We start from the raw sequence: 19,756 nt of genomic DNA, 5'->3' as shown, positions 1-19,756 counted from the left end.
GTGCGCGCTGTGAGGATATACTGTAATATACTGGTATAATACACACTGCACTATTATACTCTGTGCGCGCTGTGAGGATATACTGTAATATACTGGTATAATACACACTGCACTATTATACTCTGTGCGCGCTGTGAGGATATACTGTAATATACTGGTATAATACACACTGCACTATTATACTCTGTGCACGCTGTGAGGATATACTGTAATATACTGGTATAATACACACTGCACGATTATAGTGAGTGCGCGCTGTGAGGATATACTGTAATATACTGGTATAATACACACCACTATTATACTCTGTGCGCGCTGTGAGGATATACTGTAATATACTGGTATAATACACACTGCACGATTATACTATATTATACTCTCTATTACCCGACAATGTTTTTTTAAACTGTTTTGAGGTTCTACATCTACATAAAGTCAACAAAACCAGAACGCGCTCCGTCTCCTCATGTGATCAGCGATAAGCACATCGTTAGGCAAGAACATAAAGAGCAGAAAAAAACATCGCGGTAATAAACGGCACCGTAACAGGGCGGTAATAAACGGCACCGTAACAGGGCGGTAATAAATGGCACTGTAACATCGCGGTAATAAACGGCACCGTAACAGGGCGGTAATAAACGGCACCGTAACAGGGCGGTAATAAACGGCACCGTAACATCGCGGTAATAAACGGCACCGTAACAGGGCGGTAATAAACGGCACCGTAACAGGGCGGTAATAAACGGCACCGTAACATCGCGGTAATAAACGGCACCGTAACAGGGCGGTAATAAACGGCACCGTAACTACATGGTAATTTAAACGACACGGTAAAACATGCCATGTTATATACTGTGCTGGAAGATTTTGGGGCGCTGTTAACCCCTCCCCTGCTGTATGGAGGCTCATTCAGCGCTCTCTTATCATCCATCTGCAGTCAGGCGATTAGTGCATCGTCAGTCCACAGACTCTGTACTACAGTATATAGCGCTATAGGGGGTATACACTGACGTGGCGGTCATATCAATGCTGCGAGCCCTGCCTCATTATATACACACACACACACACACACAGTGTGCACAATTATTAGGCACGCTGTAATTTATGAGGGATCATTTGATTATTGAATCCAAATCGAAAAAATTCTAAATTCGGGGGAGCAGGGAGAAGGCCGCGGCTGATCGGGGGAGCAGGGAGAAGGCCGCGGCTGATCGGGGGAGCAGGGAGAAGGCCGCGGCTGATCGGGGGAGCAGGGAGAAGGCCGCGGCTGATCGGGGGAGCAGGGAGAAGGCCGCGGCTGATCGGGGGAGCAGGGAGAAGGCCGCGGCTGATCGGGGGAGCAGGGAGAAGGCCGCGGCTGATCGGGGGAGCAGGGAGAAGGCCGCGGCTGATCGGGGGAGCAGGGAGAAGGCCTACCCCCCCCCCCCACACACTTTTTTTTAGTTCCCCGAGCAATCATCAGACTGCTCTTCTCGTAGACTCCAGTGCATTACATTGAAGTCTACTGGGATTACACAGTGTTCCCGTCACCTCCAGCGCGCTTCCGGTTTTTTGTGCCTCCAAGTGCAGAGGTCACATTTAAAGGGTTAAAAGTACATGAGCCCTGGTGGCGATGGTGTCTGCTGCAAGCAAGCCAAACGGATCCTGTAAAAATAGGAACCTGAGCATCCGTTTTAGCCATTTCCATCTGAGATCTGTTATAAAGGTCCATTCACACGTCCGCAACTGTTTTGCAGTCCGCAAATTGCAGATCCGCCAAACACGGACACCGGCCAAGTGCATTACGCATTTTGCGGACCGCACACGGCCGGCACTATGATAGAAATGGCTATTCGTGTCCGTGGCTGCGGACAGGAATAGGACATGTTCTGTTTTTTTTGCAGGGCCGCAAAAAAAATAAAAAATAAAATAAAAAAGAACATGTTGTTGAAAATGAATGCGTCCGCACCCATTCCACCCAAAAAACGGATCTCAAATGGAAATGGCTAAAATGGATGCAAAATGTGCAGAACTGATGCTTAAAATACAGAATCCGTTTTTTTTTTCCTGACGCATCAGAAGAATGGAAAATGAACGCGGCCGGAGGCCTTTGCTTTGCGGTGGACGAAAGATTCTGACTTTTTCCTGCACCACTGCTTGGCGCACATTTACTAAAGTGTCCGAGCCTGATTGTAGTCTAAAAAATGCTGTTTACTACTGAAAATGCGCCTGTTTTGAAAGCTTTTGCACAGACTGCCGGAGAAGGAGTCTCGTCATAAATCAGGCGCATCCTCTGGCAGAGGAGGGGATATCAAGACTGCAGAAAGTATAACGTATATATATATATATACACTGCACAGTACCACTTCTCTCCTGTATATATATACACTGCACAGTACCACTTCTCTCCTGTATATATATATACACTGCACAGTACCACTTCTCTCCTGTATATATATACACTGCACAGTACCACTTCTCTCCTGTATACATATACACTGCACAGTACCACTTCTCTCCTGTATACATATACACTGCACAGTACCACTTCTCTCCTGTATATATATACACTGCACAGTACCACTTCTCTCCTGTATACATATACACTGCACAGTACCACTTCTCTCCTGTATATATATACACTGCACAGTACCACTTCTCTCCTGTATACATATACACTGCACAGTACCACTTCTCTCCTGTATATATATACACTGCACAGTACCACTTCTCTCCTGTATACATATACACTGCACAGTACCACTTCTCTCCTGTATACATATACACTGCACAGTACCACTTCTCTCCTGTATATATATACTGCACAGTACCACTTCTCTCCTGTATATATATACACTGCACAGTACCACTTCTCTCCTGTATATATATACACTGCACAGTACCACTTCTCTCCTGTATACATATACACTGCACAGTACCACTTCTCTCCTGTATATATATACACTGCACAGTACCACTTCTCTCCTGTATATACAGTACAGACCAAAAGTTTGGACTCACCTTCTCATTCAAAGAGTTTTCTTTATTTTCATGACTATGAAGGCATCAAAACTATGAATTAACACATGTGGAATTATATACATAACAAACAAGTGTGAAACAACAGAAAATATGTCATATTCTAGGTTCTTCAAAGTAGCCACCTTTTGCTTTGATTACTGCTTTGCACACTCTTGGCATTCTCTCGATGAGCTCCAAGAGGTAGTCCCCTGAAATGGTCTTCCAACAGTCTTGAAGGAGTTCCCAGAGATGCTTAGCACTTGTTGGCCCTTTTGCCTTCACTCTGCGGTCCAGCTCTCCCCAAACCATCTCCATTGGGTTCAGGTCCGGTGACTGTGGAGGCCAGGTCATCTGGCGCAGCACCCCATCACTCTCCTTCATGGTCAAATAGCCCTTACTTTCAAAGTTTTCCCAATTTTTCGGCTGACTGACTGACCTTCATTTCTTAAAGTAATGATGGCCACTCGTTTTTCTTTACTTCGCTGCTTTTTTCTTGCCATAATACAAATTCTAACAGTCTATTCAGTAGGACTATCAGCTGTGTATCCACCTGACTTCTCCTCAACGCCACTGATGGTCCCAACCCCATTTATAAGGCAAGAAATCCCACTTATTAAACCTGACAGGGCACACCTGTGAAGTGAAGACCATTTCAGGGGACTACCTCTTGGAGCTCATCAAGAGAATGCCAAGAGTGTGCAAAGCAGTAATCAAAGCAAAAGGTGGCTACTTTGAAGAACCTAGAATATGACATATTGTCAGTTGTTTCACACTTGTTTGTTATGTATATAATTCCACTTGTGTTAATTCATAGTTTTGATGCCTTCATAGTCATGAAAATAAAGAAAACTCTTTGAATGAGAAGGTGTGTCCAAACTTTTGGTCTGTACTGTATATCTGCGAGAAGGGGGGACCCGTCAGATTCCTCCTGTGTACACCTTCTCCACCGCCATACAAATGGAGAGTAATCTTTGTATCAGCTTCCTCACCATTTTTTAAGAACTCTGTTTGCAGTCAGTGAATTTGTATAGTTTCCATTCAGAGGCAGTATCACCAGCAGATACAATGTATCAGTCAATGACAATGCTCTGGACACCAGACTGATACATTGTAAGGCCTCCGTATTTTGCGGAACGGAACATCTGGCCCCTAATAGAACAGTCCTATCCCTGTCCGTAATGCGGACAATAATAGGACATGTTCTATTTTTTTTGCGGAACGGAAACGGAATGCAAACGGAGTAACTTCCATTTTTTTTGTGGACCCATTGAAATAAATGGTTCCGTATAAAGTCCGCAAAAAAAAAGGAACGGACACGGAAAGAAAATACGTTTGTGTGCATGAGCCCTAAATCTGCTGAGCTGCTGGAGGCCACGCCCCTCTCACTAAACACACCCACTTTCTAAACGGGAAGGAGAAAGCAAAACGACAGAAAGATGCAAATTTTTTGAACAAAATGCGCCTCCCAGCGCCATGTGCGGCAGGAACCCGGAGCTCAGCCAGCGACACATTCCTCCATGCCCCTCGCTACTTGCTGTCAGTGAATGGGAACACTTGAGGTTTATATTCAGAGGGTGCTGACCTCATTTCCCACAGCTGAGGGCTCGCTACAATGTGTCAGTGCAGACAGACAGTCTCTCTGTGGCTGATGGGTAATCTGCTCAGGAATATTCCCAATACCCGGAGAACGCAAAAAACTATGATAATCCCAAGTAAATCCTGGAGTCGAGAATTCTCATCACCCCTCAACTGTCACATCTGTGTCTGGGAAAGCTGGGTGGCAGGAGAGGACGGCCATCAGGCGGGTCACGGGACGGACTGACGGCAGGACACGGGGAGAAGCTGATCTGCACATGAAATCTGTCCGTGTGCTGTGTGAAGGGAGGCTGGGGGGATGGGGATGGGGGGGAGGGGGCTGCTATCTTCGCTATATTCAGGACCATGTGATGTCACCAAGAGGCTCGGGGACTTTAAACCTGCAGCGGTGGAGTCCTCCCCGTGTAGCTGGACCCGACTGCCAGGAACCAAACACTATGGGTCACCCCTGGCTGGCGGCACGGGGGCACAGCGGTCACCCCCCCTGGCTGGCAGCACGGGGGCACAGCGGTCTCCCCCCCTGGCTGGCACCACGGGGGCACAGCGGTCTCCCCCCCTGGCTGGCACCACGGGGGCACAGCGGTCTCCCCCCCTGGCTGGCACCACGGGGGCACAGCGGTCACCCCCCTGGCTGGCAGCACGGGGGCACAGCGGTCTCCCCCCCTGGCTGGCAGCACAGCGGTCACCCCCCTGGCTAGGGGCACAGCGGTCACCCCCCTGGCTGGCAGCACGGGGGCACAGCGGTCACCCCCCTGGCTGGCAGCACGGGGGCACAGCGGTCTCCCCCCCTGGCTGGCAGCACAGCGGTCACACCCCTGGCTAGGGGCACAGCGGTCACCCCCCTGGCTGGCAGCACGGGGGCACAGCGGTCACCCCCCTGGCTGGCACCACGGGGGCACAGCGGTCACCCCCCTGGCTGGCAGCACGGGGGCACAGCGGTCTCCCCCCCTGGCTGGCAGCACAGCGGTCACCCCCCTGGCTAGGGGCACAGCGGTCACCCCCCTGGCTGGCAGCACGGGGGCACAGCGGTCTCCCCCCCTGGCTGGCAGCACAGCGGTCACCCCCCTGGCTGGGGGCACAGCGGTCACAGCCTGCAGTCAGCCTCTGTTCACACTGCTCAGGTTTTGGGGCAGTTTCTACTGCATTTGTTATTTCATCAAGAAACAGAAAGAAGAAAAAAAAAAAAAGTGACTTCAAACGGAGAACAGATCGCCGGCCGCGTCCACACAGAATGTCCACGGATTCCTGTGGGGGAGGGGCAGATCGGGCTCCATATATACATACACTGTGGATATAGGGGCACACTTATTAAGAGCGGCATCAGTTATAATAAGACCCCGCGCTGGAGTTACGTACAGACGCCGGCCGCCTCCCCATAATTCCGGAGCATCCAGCGCCAGTTCTAAATGTAAGAGGCTTCCGGCCCGTCTTATGTTTAGACCTTTCTCGAAGCCTGAAGATGGCAAATGAGACGAGTCCGTCCGCTCCCCAAACCGCGGCCACAGATTTAGACCTGGTGTGAACGCCTAATAGTGTACATATACACACAGAGGATACACTGTACCTATATACACAGAGGATACACTGTACCTATATACACAGAGGATACACTGTACCTATATACACACACAGAGGATACACTGTACCTATATACACACACACAGAGGATACACTGTACCTATATACACACAGAGGATACACTGTACCTATATACACAGAGGATACACTGTACCTATATACACACACAGAGGATACACTGTACCTATATACACAGAGGATACACTGTACCTATATACACACAGAGGATACACTGTACCTATATACACACAGAGGATACACTGTACCTATATACACAGAGGATACACTGTACCTATATACACAGAGGATACACTGTACCTATATACACACACAGAGGATACACTGTACCTATATACACACACACACAGAGGATACACTGTACCTATACACACACACACAGGGTACACTGTACCTATATACACACACAGAGGATACACTGTACCTATATACACACAGAGGATACACTGTACCTATACACACACAGAGGATACACTGTACCTATATACACACAGAGGATACACTGTACCTATATACACACACAGAGGATACACTGTACCTATATACACACACAGAGGATACACTGTACCTATATACACACAGAGGATACACTGTACCTATATACACACAGAGGATACACTGTACCTATATACACACAGAGGATACACTGTACCTATATACACACAGAGGATACACTGTACCTATATACACACAGAGGATACACTGTACCTATATACACACAGAGGATACACTGTACCTATATACACACAGAGGATACACTGTACCTATATACACACAGAGGATACACTGTACCTATACACACACACACACACACACACACACAGAGGATACACTGTACCTATATACACACAGAGGATACACTGTACCTATATATACACACACACAGAGGATACACTGTACCTATATACACAGAGGATACACTGTACCTATATACACACACAGAGGATACACTGTACCTATATATACACAGAGGATACACTGTACCTATATACACAGAGGATACACTGTACCTATATACACACAGAGGATACACTGTACCTATACACACACACACGATACACTGTACCTATACACACACACGATACACTGTACCTATATACACAGAGGATACACTGTACCTATACACACACAGAGAATACACTGTACCTATACACACACAGAGAATACACTGTACCTATACACACACAGAGAATACACTGTACCTATACACACACACACAGAGGATACACTGTACCTATATACACACACAGAGGATACACTGTACCTATATACACACACAGAGGATACACTGTACCTATATACACAGAGGATACACTGTACCTATATACACACAGAGGATACACTGTACCTATATACACACACAGAGGATACACTGTACCTATATACACACAGAGAATACACTGTACCTATATACACAGAGGATACACTGTACCTATATACACACACAGAGGATACACTGTACCTATATACACAGAGGATACACTGTACCTATATACACACAGAGGATACACTGTACCTATATACACAGAGGATACACTGTACCTATATACACACACAGAGGATACACTGTACCTATATACACAGAGGATACACTGTACCTATATACACACAGAGGATACACTGTACCTATATACACACAGAGGATACACTGTACCTATATACACAGAGGATACACTGTACCTATATACACAGAGGATACACTGTACCTATATACACACACAGAGGATACACTGTACCTATATACACACACACACAGAGGATACACTGTACCTATACACACACACACAGGGTACACTGTACCTATATACACACAGAGGATACACTGTACCTATACACACACAGAGGATACACTGTACCTATATACACACAGAGGATACACTGTACCTATACACACACAGAGGATACACTGTACCTATATACACACAGAGGATACACTGTACCTATATACACACACAGAGGATACACTGTACCTATATACACACACAGAGGATACACTGTACCTATATACACACAGAGGATACACTGTACCTATATACACACAGAGGATACACTGTACCTATATACACACAGAGGATACACTGTACCTATATACACACAGAGGATACACTGTACCTATATACACACAGAGGATACACTGTACCTATATACACACAGAGGATACACTGTACCTATACACACACACACACACACACACACACACACAGAGGATACACTGTACCTATATACACACAGAGGATACACTGTACCTATATATACACACACACAGAGGATACACTGTACCTATATACACAGAGGATACACTGTACCTATATACACACACAGAGGATACACTGTACCTATATATACACAGAGGATACACTGTACCTATATACACACAGAGGATACACTGTACCTATACACACACACGATACACTGTACCTATACACACACACGATACACTGTACCTATATACACAGAGGATACACTGTACCTATATACACACAGAGGATACACTGTACCTATATACACACAGAGGATACACTGTACCTATATACACACAGAGGATACACTGTACCTATATACACACAGAGGATACACTGTACCTATACACACACACACACACACACACACACACACAGAGGATACACTGTACCTATATACACACACAGAGGATACACTGTACCTATATACACAGAGGATACACTGTACCTATATACACACACAGAGGATACACTGTACCTATATACACAGAGGATACACTGTACCTATATACACACAGAGGATACACTGTACCTATATACACACAGAGGATACACTGTACCTATATACACAGAGGATACACTGTACCTATATACACAGAGGATACACTGTACCTATATACACACACAGAGGATACACTGTACCTATATACACACACACACAGAGGATACACTGTACCTATACACACACACACAGGGTACACTGTACCTATATACACACAGAGGATACACTGTACCTATACACACACAGAGGATACACTGTACCTATATACACACAGAGGATACACTGTACCTATACACACACAGAGGATACACTGTACCTATATACACACAGAGGATACACTGTACCTATATACACACACAGAGGATACACTGTACCTATATACACACACAGAGGATACACTGTACCTATATACACACAGAGGATACACTGTACCTATATACACACAGAGGATACACTGTACCTATATACACACAGAGGATACACTGTACCTATATACACACAGAGGATACACTGTACCTATATACACACAGAGGATACACTGTACCTATATACACACAGAGGATACACTGTACCTATACACACACACACACACACACACACACACAGAGGATACACTGTACCTATATACACACAGAGGATACACTGTACCTATATATACACACACACAGAGGATACACTGTACCTATATACACAGAGGATACACTGTACCTATATACACACACAGAGGATACACTGTACCTATATATACACAGAGGATACACTGTACCTATATACACACAGAGGATACACTGTACCTATACACACACACGATACACTGTACCTATACACACACACGATACACTGTACCTATATACACAGAGGATACACTGTACCTATATACACACAGAGGATACACTGTACCTATATACACACAGAGGATACACTGTACCAATATACACACAGAGGATACACTGTACCTATATACACACAGAGGATACACTGTACCTATACACACACACACACACACACACACACACAGAGGATACACTGTACCTATATACACACAGAGGATACACTGTACCTATATATACACACACACAGAGGATACACTGTACCTATATACACAGAGGATACACTGTACCTATATACACACACAGAGGATACACTGTACCTATATACACAGAGGATACACTGTACCTATATACACACAGAGGATACACTGTACCTATACACACACACGATACACTGTACCTATACACACACACGATACACTGTACCTATATACACAGAGGATACACTGTACCTATACACACACAGAGAATACACTGTACCTATACACACACAGAGAATACACTGTACCTATACACACACAGAGAATACACTGTACCTATACACACACACACAGAGGATACACTGTACCTATATACACACACAGAGGATACACTGTACCTATATACACACACAGAGGATACACTGTACCTATATACACAGAGGATACACTGTACCTATATACACACAGAGGATACACTGTACCTATATACACACACACAGAGGATACACTGTACCTATATACACACACAGAGGATACACTGTACCTATATACACACAGAGGATACACTGTACCTATACACACACACACACAGAGGATACACTGTACCTATATACACACACACACACAGGATACACTGTACCTATATACACACAGAGGATACACTGTACCTATATACACACAGAGGATACACTGTACCTATATACACACACACAGAGGATACACTGTACCTATATACACACAGAGGATACACTGTACCTATATACACACACAGGATACACTGTACCTATATACACACAGAGGATACACTGTACCTATATACACACAGAGGATACACTGTACCTATATACACACAGAGGATACACTGTACCTATATACACACACAGAGGATACACTGTACCTATATACACACACAGAGGATACACTGTACCTATATACACACACAGAGGATACACTGTACCTATACACACACACAGAGGATACACTGTACCTATACACACACACAGAGGATACACTGTACCTATATACACACAGAGGATACACTGTACCTATATACACACACAGAGGATACACTGTACCTATATACACACACAGAGGATACACTGTACCTATATACACACACAGAGGATACACTGTACCTATATACACACACACAGAGGATACACTGTACCTATATACACACACAGAGGATACACTGTACCTATATACACACAGAGGATACACTGTACCTATATACACACAGAGGATACACTGTACCTATATACACACAGAGGATACACTGTACCTATATACACACACACAGAGGATACACTGTACCTATATACACACACAGAGGATACACTGTACCTATATACACACACAGAGGATACACTGTACCTATATACACACACAGAGGATACACTGTACCTATATACACACACAGAGGATACACTGTACCTATATACACACACACAGAGGATACACTGTACCTATATACACACAGAGGATACACTGTACCTATATACACACACACACACACACACAGAGGATACACTGTACCTATATACACACACACACAGAGGATACACTGTACCTATATACACACACACACACACACACACAGGATACACTGTACCTATATATACACACACACACACAGAGGATACACTGTACCTATATACACACACAGAGGATACACTGTACCTATATATACACACACAGAGGATACACTGTACCTATATATACACACACACAGAGGATACACTGTACCTATATATACACACACAGAGGATACACTGTACCTATATACACAGAGGATACACTGTACATATATACACAGAGGATACACTATCTATATACACACAGAGGATACACTGTACCTATATACACACAGAGGATACACTGTACCTATATACACACAGAGGATACACTGTACCTATATACACACAGAGGATACACTGTACCTATATACACACAGAGGATACACTGTACCTATATACACACACACAGAGGATACACTGTACCTATACACACACAGGATACACTGTACCTATATAAACACAGAGGATACACTGTACCTATATACACACAGAGGATACACTGTACCTATATACACACACAGAGGATACACTGTACCTATATACACACAGAGGATACACTGTACCTATATACACACAGAGGATACACTGTACCTATACACACACACAGGATACACTGTACCTATACACACACACACACACACACAGAGGATACACTGTACCTATATACACACAGAGGATACACTGTACCTATATACACACACACAGAGGATACACTGTACCTATATACACACAGAGGATACACTGTACCTATATACACACACACAGAGGATACACTGTACCTATATACACACAGAGGATACACTGTACCTATATAAACACAGAGGATACACTGTACCTATATACACACAGAGGATACACTGTACCTATATACACACACACAGAGGATACACTGTACCTATATACACACACACAGAGGATACACTGTACCTATATACACACACAGAGGATACACTGTACCTATATACACAGAGGATACACTGTACCTATATATATATATATATATATACACACATGGACATTGCTCTTGTGGGGGATTTTCAGTCTTATGGACAGGCACAGCTGGGACTGCGGTACAATTATATCTCGTCTCCATTATCCTGTGTGTGATATAAACAGCCAGGACCGCCGGCTGACACACTGTAACAAACTGTCAGAGCAGGGAAGATGAATGCGCTGTGGACTGGCTGAGACCGGATACAACGGTAACAAGACCCTCACTGCTGCCAGCAGATTCACTGCAGGACAGGTTTTCAGCCTCAATGTTTCCTTTCACTGACTGTAAGCAGAGTTCATGGAAATAGTGAGGAACTAGCAGCCCAGGCCAGAGAGCCGCAGCAGTGCAGCCTCATTATCACCCTCTAATGGACAGGTATTACACCCGGCAGCCGCAGCAGTGCAGCCTCATTATCACCCTCTAATGGACAGGTATGACAGGTATTACACCCGGCAGTAGTGCAGCCTCATTATCACCCTCTAATGGACAGGTATGACAGGTATTACACCCGGCAGCCGCAGTAGTACAGCCTCAATATCACCTTCTAATGGACAGGTATGACAGGTATTACACCCGGCAGCCTCATTATCACCCTCTAATGGACAGGTATGACAGGTATTACACCCGGCAGCCGCCTCTCCTACCTGTTCCTTCCTCTTGTGCCAGCGTCCGCAGGGACTCTCCTCCAGGACTTCACTCTCATCTTCGCTCTCCTCGTCCTTCTGCTTTTCTGGATTCATCTGTGAAGGGGAAAGGAGCGTCAGAGCCATGTTATATAACACACGGCAGACGGGAGCATGTAGCTGCACTAGGCGGGTTATAGCCGCACTGAGTGTGTGTGCTGCAGAAAGAGCAGAGGGTTAAATGGCTAAACATTGCTGACATGTCAACACAGCTCCGTATCTGTCAGCCCCACCTGGTGCCACCCCCAGTAACACCCACCAACCTGAGATACCACCCTCCGCACACATAGGGAGGGTCACATGAGGCCGAGGTCATCACAGGCGCGTCCCCAACAGATTTCACAGCAAATACAGCTCCACATGTGCAACAGTGCCAGCCACACAGCCCCAGTACTGACCACTGTGCACCCAGAACAGTGCCAGCCACACAGCCCCAGTACTGACCACAGTGCACCCAGAACAGTGCCAGCCACACAGCCCCAGTACTGACCACTGTGCACCCAGAACAGTGCCAGCCACACAGCCCCAGTACTGACCACAGTGCACCCAGAACAGTGCCATCCACACAGCCCCCAGTACTGACCACAGTGCACCCAGAACCGTGCCAGCCACACAGCCCCCAGTGCACCCAGAACCGTGCCAGCCACACAGCCCCAGTACTGACCACAGTGCACCCAGAACAGTGCCATCCACACAGCCCCCAGTACTGACCACAGTGCACCCAGAACAGTGCCATCCACACAGCCCCCAGTACTGACCACAGTGCACCCAGAACCGTGCCAGCCACACAGCCCCCAGTGCACCCAGAACCGTGCCAGCCACACAGCCCCAGTACTGACCACTGTGCACCCAGAACAGTGCCACCCACACAGCCCCCAGTACTGACCACTGTGCACCCAGAACAGTGCCAGCCACACAGCCCCAGTACTGACCACTGTGCACCCAGAACAGTGCCACCCACACAGCCCCAGTACTGACCACAGTGCACCCAGAACAGTGCCAGCCACACAGCCCCAGTACTGACCACAGTGCACCCAGAACAGTGCCAGCCACACAGCCCCCAGTGCACCCAGAACCGTGCCAGCCACACAGCCCCAGTACTGACCACAGTGCACCCAGAACAGTGCCATCCACACAGCCCCCAGTACTGACCACAGTGCACCCAGAACAGTGCCATCCACACAGCCCCCAGTACTGACCACAGTGCACCCAGAACCGTGCCAGCCACACAGCCCCCAGTGCACCCAGAACCGTGCCAGCCACACAGCCCCAGTACTGACCACTGTGCACCCAGAACAGTGCCACCCACACAGCCCCCAGTACTGACCACTGTGCACCCAGAACAGTGCCACCCACACAGCCCCCAGTACTGACCACTGTGCACCCAGAACAGTGCCACCCACACAGCCCCCAGTACTGACCACTGTGCACCCAGAACAGTGCCACCCACACAGCCCCCAGTACTGACCACTGTGCACCCAGAACAGTGCCAGCCACACAGCCCCAGTACTGACCACTGTGCACCCAGAACAGTGCCACCCACACAGCCCCAGTACTGACCACTGTGCACCCAGAACAGTGCCAGCCACACAGCCCCAGTACTGACCACTGTGCACCCAGAACAGTGCCAGCCACACAGCCCCAGTACTGACCACTGTGCACCCAGAACAGTGCCACCCACACAGCCCCAGTACTGACCACTGTGCACCCAGAACAGTGCCACCCACACAGCCCCAGTACTGACCACAGTGCACCCAGAACAGTGCCACCCACACAGCCCCAGTACTGACCACTGTGCACCCAGAACAGTGCCAGCCACACAGCCCCAGTACTGACCACAGTGCACCCAGAACAGTGCCAGCCACACAGCCCCAGTACTGACCACAGTGCACCCAGAACAGTGCCACCCACACAGCCCCAGTACTGACCACAGTGCACCCAGAACAGTGCCATCCACACAGCCCCAGTACTGACCACAGTGCACCCAGAACAGTGCCATCCACACAGCCCCAGTACTGACCACAGTGCACCCAGAACAGTGCCAGCCACACAGCCCCCAGTGCTGACCACAGTGCACCCAGAACAGTGCCAGCCACACAGCCCCAGTACTGACCACAGTGCACCCAACACAGTGCCAGCCACACAGCCCCAGTACTGACCACTGTGCACCCAGAACAGTGCCAGCCACACAGCCCCAGTACTGACCACTGTGCACCCAGAACAGTGCCAGCCACACAGCCCCAGTACTGACCACAGTGCACCCAGAACAGTGCCAGCCACACAGCCTCCAGTACTGACCACAGTGCACCCAGAACAGTGCCAGCCACACAGCCCCAGTACTGACCACTGTGCACCCAGAACAGTGCCACCCACACAGCCCCAGTACTGACCACAGTGCACCCAGAACAGTGCCACCCACACAGCCCCAGTACTGACCACAGTGCACCCAGAACAGTGCCAGCCACACAGCCCCAGTACTGACCGCAGTGCACCCAGAACAGTGCCAGCCACACAGCCCCGGTACTGACCGCAGTGCACCCAGAACAGTGCCACCCACACAGCCCCAGTACTGACCACTGTGCACCCAGAACAGTGCCAGCCACACAGCCCCAGTACTGACCGCAGTGCACCCAGAACAGTGCCACCCACACAGCCCCAGTACTGACCACTGTGCACCCAGAACAGTGCCAGCCACACAGCCCCAGTACTGACCACTGTGCACCCAGAACAGTGCCACCCACACAGCCCCAGTACTGACCGCAGTGCACCCAGAACAGTGCCACCCACACAGCCCCGGTACTGACCGCAGTGCACCCAGAACAGTGCCAGCCACACAGCCCCAGTACTGACCACAGTGCACCCAGAACAGTGCCAGCCACACAGCCCCAGTACTGACCACTGTGCACCCAGAACAGTGCCACCCACACAGCCCCAGTACTGACCACAGTGCACCCAGAACAGTGCCACCCACACAGCCCCGGTACTGACCGCAGTGCACCCAGAACAGTGCCACCCACACAGCCCCAGTACTGACCACTGTGCACCCAGAACAGTGCCAGCCACACAGCCCCGGTACTGACCCCAGTGCACCCAGAACAGTGCCAGCCACACAGCCCCGGTACTGACCACTGTGCACCCAGAACAGTGCCAGCCACACAGCCCCGGTACTGACCACAGTGCACCCAGAACAGTGCCAGCCACACAGCCCCGGTACTGACCACTGTGCACCCAGAACAGTGCCACCCACACAGCCCCAGTACTGACCACTGTGCACCCAGAGCAGTGCCAAGTATCTCGCCCTCTTGTGTGGCAGACGGGCTCGCCCTTGCACCACCAGCTGCTCTCACCCTCACCCCATCCTGGTTCAGTCAGGATAAGGGCTCGTTCACACGACCGTGTGCTGCCCATTGCTGTATTCTGGACCGCATTTGCGGATCCGCAATACACGGGCACCGATCCGTGGCCATTCTGCATCACGGATGCGGACCCATTCATTTCAATAGGTCCGCAAATCCGGAGATGCGGAACGGAAGAACGAAAGACTAAGGAGCGCTTTCTGGGGTTCCGTTCCGTGTTTCCGCAACGCAAAAAGATAGAACTTGCTCTATCTTTTTGCGGAACGGAGGGATCGCGGACCCATTCAATGGGTCTGCGATCCCCATGCGCCTGCCCCGCGGACGGTGCCTATGGATTATGGAGCGCACATGTCCGTGTGAACGAGCCCTAAGGCCTCATGCCCATGCCCGCTTGTTTTCACGTCCGTTCCGCCGATTTTAGCATTTCTGATGCGGACCCGTTCATTTCTACGGAGCTGTTGAAAATTTAGATAGTCCACCGTTTGCCACCCGCGTCCGTTTTTGTAGAATCAGTTGCCTGGTGACCAGCGTCTATACCACGATCCGGGGTGGGGATATTAAAATTACACTTTTTCACCTTCCTATTTTTTGGCGGTCCGCCCAAAAACAAAACAAAACGGAAGACACGGAAACAGAACCGGCAACGGACCGCAGAACAACGGACCGCAGGACAACGGACCGCAGAACAACGGACCGCAGGACAACGGACCGCAGGACAACCGACCGCAGAACAACCGACCGCAGAACAACCGACCGCAGAACAACCGACCGCAGAACAACCGACCGCAGAACAACCGACCGCAGGACAACCGACCGCAGGACAACGGACCGCAGAACAACGGATCGCCAATTTGCAGACCGCGCGAACGAGCCCCAACTCTGCGGCTTCATCACTAACTTTCGTCCTTCAGTTCCCATCATTTTCAATATCTCTGCTTGCTGACTGAATCCTCTACAGGCCTAATACCTTTCACAGCTGAGGGGTTGTTACAGTGCAGCTCGTCCTGACAGTCTGTTACAATGTATCGGTGTAGATAGCAGTCCTGTCTAGGATGGATACAATGTAACAGACCGCGGTACACGGAGCATATACGTGTCCTACAGCGGCCAGTGAGAAGTCCGTGTCGCCCTCATGATGACTCCCAGGACGGTGTTCACACTGCTCCGCTTCTCCCGGCCTCGGGATCATACACCGCGGTCACTGGCCACGTGATCTGGTGCCGTACAGAGTGTAGGCTGCTGATTGGCTGCAGCGGCGGGGGGCGGAGCGAGAACAATGCATCGCTTTAACTCATTCACGGCTCTCCAGGCTCCTCCCACATTCTTTACGAGGCTCCTCCCACATTCTTTACGAGGCTCCTCCGCGCAGTTTATCATAATCTCTACAAGGACTGCTGAACAAGCAGAGCTGCAGTGCAAAGTATGGGGTCGGACATACCGGGGAAGCTATCCACTGTGCGTTTGGTGAGAACGGATGGAGCCGTGTGAATAAGCCCTTAGGTGAGGACGCGTCTCCAGAATCTGCAGTACCACTTGTCACCACCACGCTAGCTGCTGGCACTTCCCATAGACACCAATGCAATAGCGCCCCCAGCGTGATACTAAATCAAAACAATCCCCCCCCATGGATACTTCATAACCTGCTGATTGCGTCTCTTTAGCTGAAGGTTTCTATTCACTGCAGGCGGCTGATGTACAGGTCCAGCGGGGGATGAAATGAACGATCGCTATTGACTGCGAATCGCTCCTCAGGACGCCGTTCACACGCCACCTGCGGTACCTGAACGGAGGGATTTTCTTCCATTTTGTAGCACAGAGCCGCAGGTGGAGGGTTAATCGCCGCGTATGACCGAGCCCCCCATGTTAACCCTTTATACCCCGGACAGCGAGCGGCACAGGCTATTAACTCCTACCCGCCCAGAGGCAGCAGCTGTGACAGTACATGGCACCCTGCCAGGCAGGGCAGTGGAGGGGTTAATGTCGGCCAGGTTAACGCTTTCCTTACCTCAGACGGCGCGGACGTCATATGTAGCGCCATCCTGCGGGGAGGCTTGCAGATGCGGAGCTATAACCGCACAGCCCCCGGCAGACGCCTCCTGCCCGTGTACGAGGGGGGCTCCGCGGGCCCCCGAGCAGAGAGCAGCCGCCTCCTCCAGGGCTCCAGCCCCATCTGCGCCATGACAGACAGGGAGCCGAGCAATGGCCGGGGCTGCAGCGCCCCCTGGTGGAGGAGAGAGGGGACGACACCCGGAGGCTGAGGAGTGAGCGGGAACCGCGGCCCTGGTGATGAGGGGAATACAAACAATAACCGCCACTACAATACCGGCCCCGGTGATGAGGGGAATACAAACAATAACCGCCACTACAATACCGGCCCCCGGTGATGAGGGGAGCTAGGGACAGTCTGTACAGGGAAATACTGCCACTACAATACCGGCCCCCGGTGATGAGGGGAGCTAGGGACAGTCTGTACAGGGAAATACCGCCACTACAATACCGGCCTCCGGTGATGAGAGGAGCTAGGAACAGTCTGTACAGGGAAATACCGCCACTACAATACCGGCCCCCGGTGATGAGGGGAGCTAGGAACAGTCTGTACAGGGAAATACCGCCACTACAATACCGGCCCCGGTGATGAGGGGAGCTAGGGACAGTCTGTACAGGGAAATACTGCCACTACAATACCGGCCTCCGGTGATGAGGGGAGCTAGGAACAGTCTGTACAGGGAAATACCGCCACTACAATACCGGCCCCCGGTGATGAGGGGAACTAGGAACAGTCTGTACAGGGAAATACCGCCACTACAATATCGGCCCCCGGTGATGAGGGGAGTTAGGAACAGTCTGTACAGGGAAATACCGCCATTACAATACCGGCCTCCGGTGATGAGGGGAACTAGGGACAGTCTGTACAGGGAAATACCGCCACTACAATACCGGCCCCCGGTGATGAGGGGAGCTAGGAACAGTCTGTACAGGGAAATACCGCCACTACAATACCGGCCCCCGGTGATGAGGGGAGCTAGGGACAGTCTGTACAGGGAAATACCGCCACTACAATACCGGCCCCGGTGATGAGGGGAGCTAGGAACAGTCTGTACAGGGAAATACCGCCACTACAATACCGGCCCCCGGTGATGAGGGGAGCTAGGAACAGTCTGTACAGGGAAATACCGCCACTA

At 49.5% G+C, this 19,756-nt stretch overlaps 1 protein-coding gene across 2 annotated transcripts in view; it reads right to left on the bottom strand.

Annotated features, from left to right (window-relative positions):
- NRBP2 (nuclear receptor binding protein 2) overlaps positions 1-18,789 on the bottom strand; it is a 64,336-nt gene extending 45,547 nt beyond the window's left edge. The window contains exons 1-2 of one of the 2 annotated variants that reach the window (XM_040433208.1): positions 18,580-18,789; positions 13,180-13,275 (exon numbers count right to left, since the gene is read on the bottom strand). In XM_040433208.1, coding sequence (XP_040289142.1) covers positions 13,180-13,275; positions 18,580-18,612 — 129 coding nt within the window. In that variant the 5' untranslated portion in view covers positions 18,613-18,789. Of the gene's footprint in view, positions 1-13,179; positions 13,276-17,541; positions 17,771-18,579 lie in introns of those variants that run through there. The other variant, XM_040433210.1, reaches the window with a different exon arrangement.
- Positions 18,790-19,756: the final 967 nt, after the last annotated feature.

Source organism: Bufo bufo, chromosome 5 (genome assembly GCF_905171765.1).
Source record: "Bufo bufo chromosome 5, aBufBuf1.1, whole genome shotgun sequence".
In the NCBI taxonomy this organism is placed as follows: domain Eukaryota; kingdom Metazoa; phylum Chordata; class Amphibia; order Anura; family Bufonidae; genus Bufo; species Bufo bufo.
Note: the sequence above shows the minus strand (reverse complement) of the source record. Positions and strands in the feature narration are given on the sequence as shown.